Raw genomic sequence first — 10,950 nt, forward strand, 5'->3', positions numbered from 1 at the left:
CGGAACACGGATGGAACCGATGGAGCTCAGGAGAGTGAAAAGCAACACTTGTCCCAGCAGGGCAGACAGTTGTGTGTGCAAGAGCCATGCTCAGAGGGCAGGCTGCACGCAACGCTGAGGGCAAGATGATCACACGCCAAGGCCTACGCTGAAAACCTTGGCTGAGTAGTAGCAGGTTAGTTGGCTTCGTCTCAAATTATATATATAAGTTTATGGACTAACCACTGAGAAGTCACTCTGCAGAAATTTAAAAGCATCTCAAGACATTTGATAAAGTAGAAGTACTGTACCTTCCATTGTAACAGAAAATTACTAGTCTCAGCTGTTTGCCTAGTATCTTTCTGCTCTGCACGGGTATTATGGTTCTTCACAACGTTTCTCCCCACATTGCCCCATACCTCAATCTTTTAGTCAAAGAAAGACTCCTACATTTCCTCCTCCAGTACAGATCCCAAAGAACACAAGTCACAAAATCATACAGACTCTAACAGAGCACTCCAATTACTCAAAGATATCATTGGTTTGTTTTTTTTTTTTTGGGCCGCGGGGGACATTGGATTTTTTTTAATTATAATAGTATTTGTTCATGTATTATTTTCTCACTAAGGACCATAGTAATAATCTCAGATACCATACCTAGATGCTTTCTGGAATTAATATTTTTTGTGAAGTTATAGAAAAAGCTTAATAAAAAATTGATTTTCAGAGACATAGGCATTTTTCAGACTCGTAATAAATTTTTGTACAAGCTCTGAAATATATGCATCTCCTTTAGCTATCTCAGTGGATAATTATTGGGTTCACTATTCTTACTTCAAAACCAGGTTTAAGCAACCTTACCCTTTGGAAGCCTCTAAACAATCTTCTGAATATTCCACTGATCCAACCTGTTTAGCTTAGCTACAGTGGTGTAGAAAAACTTTTTTAAAAAAAACCCAACCATAATTCTACTGCCTGTTCTGATACTTGGGTACAGATTAACACATCACCACCCCCTGCTGCCCCTTAAAATCTCATCTAATTGTTTCTTTTCTAGCACAGGGACTCCGATACTACCTCATTTGGGCTCTCGACAAAGTATTAAAGTTACTGATTCACTCCAGGATTAGTTGAGGTGGTGTTTTATGGCCCATGTTACTCTGGAGATCAGATTACATATATCTGTTAGCACCTCAAGGCTTAAATTCATTTAAGATATCCTGAACAGCCTGGGTGTACCCTTGAAAAGTTCTGCTGCTTTATTTGTGCAAACTTTAGATATACTCTGAGGTTAAGAATAGCATGAATAGAAGCAAATTCACTGGTCTTAATTCACTGTATAGCCATTCCAGTGTAAGACCACCAAACTAGACAGCTTGAGTATTACTACTTGCTACAGCGTGTGTATCAGCAGCATGAGCACCTGGTGTCTCCTGATATCACGCGAACTGCGACACATCTGAATGTCAACTACTAACTTGCACTTCAAGGTTGTGAAGACAGCATCAAGTTGACAGAGAATAGTTTCCAGGTCTACAATATGGCATAAGTCTTGGCTTACTCATTTCACCCTGGCCAAAACCACTACATCATTTAACATTAATACTTTATTCTACACTGATGTTCAGCGGTGTGAACTATTTGTACCTTAAGACACGAATGGTTTTGTTCTTGGCTTCATGTTACTCATTACTACCCTTTAAAACAGGAGTAACACGTGTATTCTCAAAAAAACACTCATGAAAATCTTTTACCATTAGTAACTGATGGTGCTAAAGTAGCACAGAGACAGAACTGCACTAAGCTTTAAGTGGCTGACTCAAATTTGATGCGTTAAGCATTAAAAAACCTAATAGTAAGTAGCCATGGCTTGAAATGGTGGTCCCAAGTAGCTTCACATGCAATTGTCTTTCAGGCCTATCATCAAAGTTAAATACCGAGACACTCGGAACAGTTGCTGTGCCACCTGGAAAGTCTGGTTTAAACCCCTTTTAGGCAACAAGTAGAACCCTTAAGTAAAGGCATCAAATGATTCTAGTTAGGCATGGAGAGTTTGGCTTGACCTTAAGACCACTTTTATTGAAGGGGACATAGGAAAAAAGTTCCAAAGCAAACTGCGGCTCAAGCTACAATTAAGCATTCGACAACAAAAACCGCTTAAGAACAACCAGGGTCAGCAGCCAAAAAATGTGCGATAAGGAAAATAATCTGGGGAGGGCAGAGAGGCCTTACTCCAGGCAGTAAGCAAGAACAACTATCACTTTGATGCGTTGTCTGTAAAAAAAGACATTCTAGGGAGGCTATCAGAACACAGCTCCGTCCTTATCCCCACGCCATAGCTTCCTTTTGGAAGTTTCCCCATCAGATCAAGCTACCAGAATTTGAGAGTGCCTAGCAAATTAGATAGCTAGTAATATTGCTTACAGCTAGGATACTTACTCGAGAGTTGAAAAGTTTAAGTGTCTCCACTGAACCTCACAGTTGTAACACCAACACCCAGAAATTTCATTTTAGAGATAAAACCAGGTGAGGTGACTACACAAAAGGTCCTGTACAATAAACAAGATTTAAGTGTCTAGCTAGCTCTTCTAGCAGTTGTTCTAGAGAACAAAACTTGGTAAACAGTCAGTGGACATCTACCAATCTAAATTGCTTCTAAGGAGTCTGCAAAAGGTCAACAACAGACTTACCCATTATAATTAAGTCTTAAACTCACTCCAGTGGCCTGCACATAAATAAATAGTTTTTAAGGTCTCCTTCAAAGTCGGAGGACGGTGCTAACACACACACAAATCCTAGCGTAGTATCAATACCAGTCTCAGATACATGTCTTTCAGTATTTTCCTGAATTTTGTTATCCACAGAACATCACTAGTAGGCAATGAAGAGTCATAAGTAAATGCAATTCCGTTTATTTTCCAGCAACATCCCATACAAAAGCAATAGAAACATCAACTGCTTTCAGCAGAAAGTCTGTACAATGTTATCATTTACAACATTTAAAATCAGCAAATTAAAAGAATGAAGCGCTCTACCTACACATTGTTTTCTTGACTTTATTAACAAATGACTTGTGACTATTTACAAATTTCAAATTCAGGCTGCTGCTTCTTAAAGCATTATTGCCTGGGCTTTACCATACTGATCTCCAATTTCTTGAGAGTATTTAATTTCCAATTATTTCAGAAATATTTTTGCAAATAAAAAACAATTGCCTTTTTCTTTTTTAAATAAAGTTAAGGCAGTTTAATTTCACAGTAAAGAACTGCAGTAGATGAGTTTACCAATACTAATCAGCAGTATGGTTCTGCCACCACCTGTATTTCTCCAAGTCAGGTCCTTGTAGTAAAGCCAGATGGGAAAGCAAGGTAACATACAGAGGCTCAAAAATATCTCCCTACTTTGCTCTTGATCTGCAGGTGGATAACTGAAATTATGTGAGGGAAGCTGGAATCAGTAAGATCTTGCTGAACGATTTATAATTACTTAAGGATAGCATTGCCTTTGGCTATTTTTTTCTATTGAAACGTTTTATAAAAAAATCTGATATACATAAATTAAAAGTTAAAAAGAAGTCACACAACTGAATTGTATTTTTACACACGTTTGGTCCAGAGAATACGTAGACCAACCACAACTTAGAGAACAGTCTTCAACTTTGCTTAAGCTTTCTTACTGTTAACAGTTTGTGAATCAAGCTAACTTCTCAAATTTAAAAGAAACTTCCTCTAAAACAGTTTGCACGAGACTATTTAACTCACAGTATCAAAATCTTTAAGTGGTTCACTCAAACACACTTCCAAGTCGAATTCACCTTCTGCTTGACAGTCAATATGTCTAACTTTGGTGGGAGTGCCAGAGCAGGTATCCTGGAATTCAAAAATCAGTTAATAATTATCAGTTAAATACAGGTTTAGTTATGCAATAATTCCTTTTAACTTCTATAATTCATTTAGACCACCCTATAAGAAAGGCTTACAAACACTTTAAAGGCCATACAAAAACCCAAGGCTAGTCTTAAGATTGAAGAGATTTAAATGAAGGCTTCTACCCATTCAGCCATATTCTAAGGTTTCTTGCAAATGTTTTAAGGATCTACATGTGCATACATTAAAACACTGTAGAGATTCAATATTCATTGGAGAAAGAAATCCAGTAAGAAAAACATTACTAGATCTGTACTGAAGGTTACTGCTCAGCTATACTAAGTGCTTTCTGAATATAAAAAGAACCTACTTCAAAAAGCCTAGGTGTGCCAAGAAAATTACATCCTATTTTAACATTAGATATTGCAATCTAAAGTAGTATTTCTACTGTACACCACAGTTCATAACTGACACGCTTTGAACAGATAAACTTTATTTTGCAGGCTATGAAAAAATGAGGTATCTGTCATTTGAGATGGTCACTTCAGTTCTAATTCTCTGAACTCAGACTACAAACAGATACTGGCTATAGCTGGGAAAATGTCTGAATTTAAAGATTGCTCAGCTTTATAAGCAGTCCCTAAACACAGCAGATTATAGAATTTCTCATGTATTCAGGCTGCTTTAGATCTAATTCCAAGTAATAGACCAATTACTAACAAATACTTATGCAAGTGAGAGAAATGCTTACATCATTATCTTGACAGCTTGTTTGAGATTCAGTAGAATTACTTCCAACAGATTCTGTCTCCATCTCGCCAAGGTCAACAGGACTACTGTAAAATAATTAAACAAGTATACAGCTGAAAACAAAATCAGTTTCTTTAGTAGAAAGTTGTACTTTGTAGGCGCAGTTCTGAAAGTGATGGCCAAACAAGAGCAAAGAGACCTAGAGATTATAGGGACAGTGGTGGCAAACTGCAGAGACCAGACAGGACAGCAGGTCAACTGAATATTGCCAAAATGGCCGAGGACTAAATTAAAGTCTGGAGATTGAATATGGCAACTGGAGATTGAATATGGCAACTGGAGATTGAATATGGCAACTGGAGATTGAATATGGCAACTGGAGATTGAATATGGCAACTGGAGATTGAATATGGCAACTTGTCAAAGACAAATACCCAACATTCAAACAATGCCTCAACACAAATGAGGACAAATATTACGGAAGAGCAAAGGTATTTTTTTTTTCCAGACAAGGTTTTCATCAATTTGTTTTGCAACACAAGATTTTAATATCCACTATATATGGAAATAGACCCCAGCATTTGAAGATAGACTAGTATTTCAACACCAATGTGGACGGTAGGCTTCAGGCTGAAATACCAACTCCCCTCACAATTACAGGTAAAATGAACCTAAAAGTAAGCCTTTGCTTTTAGATCCCATTGCTTCATATTGGTTTTAAAAATCAGCATCACTGCTAGGGAAAAACAGTGGTTTTCCGGAGGAATTAGTTACATCTGTGTACCTTCATTCTGTAGTCCCACAGCTTTAGTTTGTATGTTCCCTGATTAGCTTTATTGGTTTCTATCGAGGAAAGTAACTAGTTATATTATTCTACATCTTCTAGAGCAGAATACCACAGTAGCTTGGACTGTGAATGCTTGTGGCTATGCTTTTAATTTAATGGCACTTTGAGATGATTTTACAAGTACTTCTTTCCTCCTCTCTGCTCAAGAAACAAGAATATTTACCATTGTTCCTGAAGTAGCAAGTGAGAAGGCTATGAGGCAGGTTCTTGTACCTTGTATTGGTCCAAGCTCAATATTCATGAGGTCTGTCAATTAGAACTCTCCAGCACTGCTCATGCCACAGATTTATCTGCAGACTCCTCTGAAAGAATTAGCTTGCCTCAACGGTGTGACATTTTCACTGCAGAACGAGCTCTGATTTCACCCAGTGGACATACATTAAAGAAATGAGGGATATCTATGTATGCCCTTGCGAGGACAGCGGGTAAGTCTAGTCATACCAATGAGGTCCAGAAAGCTATTACATACTTTGACCGAGAAGGAACTGAATAGCACTAAGTGTGGATAAGTAACTAATGAAAACATTCAGCAATCACTTGAGACAAGTGTCTCAAAAAGGACTCTGCAGGTTTGGGTGTTTGGTTTTTCTTTTTTTACCATGAAATTTTATATATTAATTTCTATAAAGGTATCTTGAATTCTCTATACATACATTTCTTGCAGATCACATCCTTCTTCAGTAGGTGGGTCCCAGGAATGCAATGCAACTTTCCATAGTTTAATTTGCTGGTCCCATGACCTACGGCTGTACTTCTTAAATTTATTTGGAGTTCTGGGATGAACTCCCGGTATACGATGGCATCTATTCAGATATTAGACATGAAAAATTCATTAATGCTCTTTACACAGACATATCATACACCTTTGTTAAGACCAATTTATGTTAAGACTGACTATCTGCTACACAGTATTTGCTGGGCTGTTATGAGCCCCAGTGGTTATATTATTTACAAGAAAAAGACTACTGCACAATTCCAGCACTCAGGTGAAAAGCCGTCATCTCCATATGAATATTTTAGTTCTTCTGTCTTCAAATCAAATGAAAAAAATGGATTCTCAATCTTAGGTCTGAAAACTTCAGCATGAAATTTCTAAATAAAACATATTCCAAACTTAAGAGCAACTATAGTCCATTTTGTCTTGTTGTTTACTAATGAGAAAATTGACTGCCAAAGGGAGTTTTGTTTCTTCTAGTTGACAAGCATAACCGAAAGAACTTTCACTTCCATTTCTGCAGCATGAGAAAGTTTGAAGGGATATTCCTCATGTACCAACTAGTAAAAAAAATTCATCCCTTATTTGTTAGTGTCACTTATCTGTTAAAAAAAAGTCTTAGAAGGCCTAATTTGGAGATGCCTTCTATTTGAACACCTCAGATACCAAGTTTAGTATGTTAATATGCTTATAAAGAACAGGTATAACTTACAACTGAACATTTAGTTTTCCAGAAACAAAAGCAGCTTACCTAGGAACTTCTTTAATGTATCTATCGTATGCAATTGTGTTTTTTCCATAGTTTATCTGTTTTTGTCTTCTCATCAAAACCACTTCATCTGTCTCAAGTTCTACTGTCACAGTGGACTCCTTTGAATCAGAACTAAAAAAAAAAAAAAAATATTGTAGATTTGGGACACTAGAAAACAAGCAATACTCAAAAACAAATATATGTGTAGAAGACTATGAAGAAACTTGTTAAAACTTTTTCAAATGAATGCTTGGGATGTTACTGAACTATGATGTTGGAGCAGACTTAAGATGAACTATTTCAAACTGAGCATTTCCAGACGCAGCATGGTACATGTGAAAATTCAGACCTATTGTTAGGATTTTTCTCAGCTAAGCTGGAAATTTAACCTACCTTCCAGAGGATGACTTCCTTTCTCTTGCAAATTCATTGATCAGGAGTTTTCTTCTGTATCTGTAAGAGTTCAAATCAGTATTAAGAATATATGTACACAAAGAAAACATGTGAGGCTGCACTGTTGCAATTCACAGTTGATTTTACTTCTCGGCTAAGAAGCAGTCATGAGAAGTCAACCCAGACACTGTAAACACCTTTCCACTATGGAAAGGATGTTTCAGTTTTCTCCTAAAAAAAAAAAAAAATCTGAAGACTTTCTTTTCCTAAGTCTTTTCCCTAAAAATCTTTCTATAGCAATGCAAACCCAGTAATTAGTGAAAGAACAGTCAAGGTAATTCAATAGAAGAGATCCAGGAAAGGATTCTTCCAAAAGGAAGATACTTAGTGATACACATCAACTCTCCAGAGAGCATGCTATGTCATTCTTGCAGGACTTAAGCTAACCTAAAAGCAGCAGACGAGAAGCTAAGGTTGGTCAGATTTTACTACAAGGATGAAGTTAAAAATGAAAGTCAATACAAATTTTACAAGACAACTACCATTTCCCCTCCTTTCCCCACTTCATCTTTAACACCCATGGGTACCTCGCAATTTCTTTGTTAACACTGGTCCTCATTTCATCTTCTTCCACTGCAGTTCCCCAATCTGAACACCGCGAAACGGGTCCAGGGCCTTCCGGTGTTGTAAAACTAGAAAGACAAAAAAATAAAAAAGCCTTTACATTAAAATTTTATTTTATTGTATTTCCAACCCCACCCCCAGCATCTCCCCCATTCACAGCTTGATAGCTATTTTATGTATTCATTTAGAGTACTCACAATGGCTGTGAAAATCTTGTATTGTTCTAATAAAAATGTCATCACTGTAAAATTAAGCATCAGTTGAGAGTTCCACCTTGAGGTTGTGTGGTTTGGGATTTGGTTTTGGTTTGTTTTTTTTCCCCTTGAAAAGTTTACATAGATATCTATAGAAGTATACCACTGCAGCACGTAACCTAGCCTAGACTTTCAATAAATTTAAGTTGGTGTCTTTCTGAAAACGGTATGTGACATACCAACTTTACTCATTTACTAACTTATTTTCACTCCACTAAATGAGTTAAATATTTATTCTTTCGTGATTGCAGACTCATTAGCTGTATAAGCAACAAAAGTTAAAACACAGAATTAAATTGTACAGCTAATTAATTAAAATTACATGATAGCACCAAGAGTTTCTCCACATGAAAATATATCTAGTAAAGAAGGCAAAGGCACAAAAAAGCAGTCAATTTTAGCTAGTAAACTTAAGATTTCCTATGACTTTGCAAACTGGTATTTAACAGATCCAGACTGTTGCAGGGGAATAAGCTAATATCGCTTCCCAGCCAACACCAGTTGCCTACATTCAGATTATTGAATATGTTTTCCAGTTTCGGTCCTCCTGATGACTGATTTTGCTAAAGTACAAACTCAAAACTGTATCCTACAGACCAGCGCTTTTTCAGTAGATCTGGAAACACTCTGGAGACTTACCAGGATTCTGCACAAAAGTCCCTTGAAGTCAGGGAATTAGATCCATCTGCGCTAAAACCAGTTCCAACTCCCTCCCTGCTCCCAGCTCAGAAATTGGTTTGCACTACTTTGAAGTTTTTGTCAAATTAAAACTGAAAGCTCTTTTTAGATGAAACCAAGTTACCAACTCAGAAAAATTAAAAATCCATAGGAAACAGTACAGGTCCCTCTGCAAGTTATCTGTTCAGCCTCCAAGGATTTGCTTATATTGATTTTTAACTCTGTTGAAAATGCAGGCCACATTCAGTTATTGCTTTCCCATCGTAGAGAACAGCTCAATCCCAGAATTAGGGTAGTCCCACCATCTGAACTTTTTCCTCAACACTGTGTCACACCTTTTTGTACTTGCTTGATTCTGTACCTGTGCTGTATATACAACAGAATTAGGGACAATGTGGGACAGTCTACAGCTTTTTCTCTTGATTAATTTGCTCTGTGACGGTACTGGTACCAGACATACTAAGCTTAGCCATTTTCCTTCAGACACTCATCCCCATGTATCATTTCACAGTTGGCGAGAAGCTCTGGTGTTGTGCTATGACTGCAAATGGTGCTCAAACTCTGCCACAGGTGCAGCAAAGCAAAGCTCTAACTGCCTTCCCATCCTCCCCTGATTGAATCTGTTGCATGATCCAGCCTCCATCCTGATACTCTCCCTATTTTAAAGTTTTATTTTGACAATGATGAATTGGTATAAACAAAGAGTAGTTTTAATGCAGGAAGAAAACAACTTCAATCAGAGCCGAGTCCAAACTAAACCAGAAAGAATGCCTGTCCAGTTCAATACTGGGAGACACACAAAAGCATTGCTTATTTAGGTTAAAACTGGTGAAGCGATCTGTAGTTTGATCTTTGTACTCCTATTCAGACACACTTTCTGAAATTAATTTCATTTACTCTGAATATTGTCATTTGAGCCACTGATCAATGTCTTCCCTGATTATTATCAGCAAAGAAAAATGGGTAGTTACAGGGCACAACCCATCTCCTTCTAGATTAGGAATCTAGATTCAACCAGCTGGGCTGCAGGCCACAACCCCCATCCACTGATAAAAGGGACCATGGCACGAATAGCTCAGATATAGGCAGGGATATAAAATAAGGTACTTTCACTACCGTGAAATTTACCTGTGCTGAGAAAGGGTAAGGAAGGCAGGGAGGAGAAGTATGAACAGAGTGAGTGATCTCAGAAGCAGACCCCACCACACACGTGCTGACATATTTATACAAAACTTTTCAAGGTGGTCTGTACTACCTTCAGAAATATGAAGGCAAATGACTTTTAACACTTGAATTTTTAATTTATTATCGCGTTTAATTTTACCACAATAGTATGTACAGTCTATACCCACAAATAAACATAACTGGCTTGGCAGTTACTGCTTCACGATAAATGGCAGTAAGCAAGCATCAAATAGGACAGAAAATAATGACGAATATAATTAAAGAAATAAAAATGAAAAATGGTTATTCCTAAAAGTAACTCCAAGATAAGAACGTTGCACTAAATTCTTTTCCCTCCTTTAAGGGGAAAAAATTTAGTGCAACTTATGGCCGACGAGCGATTTATAATTGGGGAGGGCTTGAAAAAAACACGAGTACCATAGCCGACCCAACAGCTCCTGACGAACAAAAGAGCAGCGAGCTGTCTCTGCTGCAAGCGCTGCCTACCTGTCCAGCCTGCCGTCAGAAGGCCTGTACTTGTTTTCATCAAAAACGGATGAATCGGGATCATTCTGCTTTCTCCGCTTTCCGTCCGCGCCGCGTTTCCTTCCCTGGGACCAGCGAGGCGGAGGCTGTGGGCTGGCAGCAGACAGGCCAAGACACGTTAGGCGCTTTTCTTTTTATTAACCTCTCCGAAACGCCATCCCGCTGCAGACATCACCGTTTATTGACGAATTTTACTTCAGCAAACCAAGCCGGGCGACACCAGTAGCTCGCGGGCCTTAAGAGCCCCTCAGAGGGGAGATCCCGCTACCAACGGCCCCGCAACCCGCCCCTCCCCGCGGACAGCGGAGGCCCCGGGCACTTACACCTCTTTCCCCCCACCTCCCCCGGGAGCTTCAGCCCCACTTCCCTCCAGACTGCCCCCG

The 10,950-nt window shown here is 38.3% G+C and overlaps 1 protein-coding gene across 1 annotated transcript in view; it reads right to left on the minus strand.

The window, feature by feature from the left end:
• Positions 1–3,683: 3,683 nt before the first annotated feature.
• SLBP (stem-loop binding protein) overlaps positions 3,684–10,950 on the minus strand; it is a 9,675-nt gene continuing 2,408 nt past the window's right edge. Inside the window, exons 2-8 of the mRNA XM_009882565.1 lie at positions 10,529–10,660; positions 7,889–7,993; positions 7,302–7,361; positions 6,909–7,040; positions 6,096–6,245; positions 4,597–4,681; positions 3,684–3,848 (exon numbers count right to left, since the gene is read on the minus strand). Of these exons, the coding sequence (XP_009880867.1) occupies positions 3,732–3,848; positions 4,597–4,681; positions 6,096–6,245; positions 6,909–7,040; positions 7,302–7,361; positions 7,889–7,993; positions 10,529–10,660 (781 nt within the window). The 3' untranslated portion in view covers positions 3,684–3,731. The remainder of the gene's footprint in view (positions 3,849–4,596; positions 4,682–6,095; positions 6,246–6,908; positions 7,041–7,301; positions 7,362–7,888; positions 7,994–10,528; positions 10,661–10,950) is intronic.

Source organism: Charadrius vociferus, unplaced genomic scaffold (genome assembly GCF_000708025.1).
Source record: "Charadrius vociferus isolate BGI_N301 unplaced genomic scaffold, ASM70802v2 scaffold213, whole genome shotgun sequence".
Taxonomy (NCBI): Eukaryota; Metazoa; Chordata; class Aves; order Charadriiformes; family Charadriidae; genus Charadrius; species Charadrius vociferus.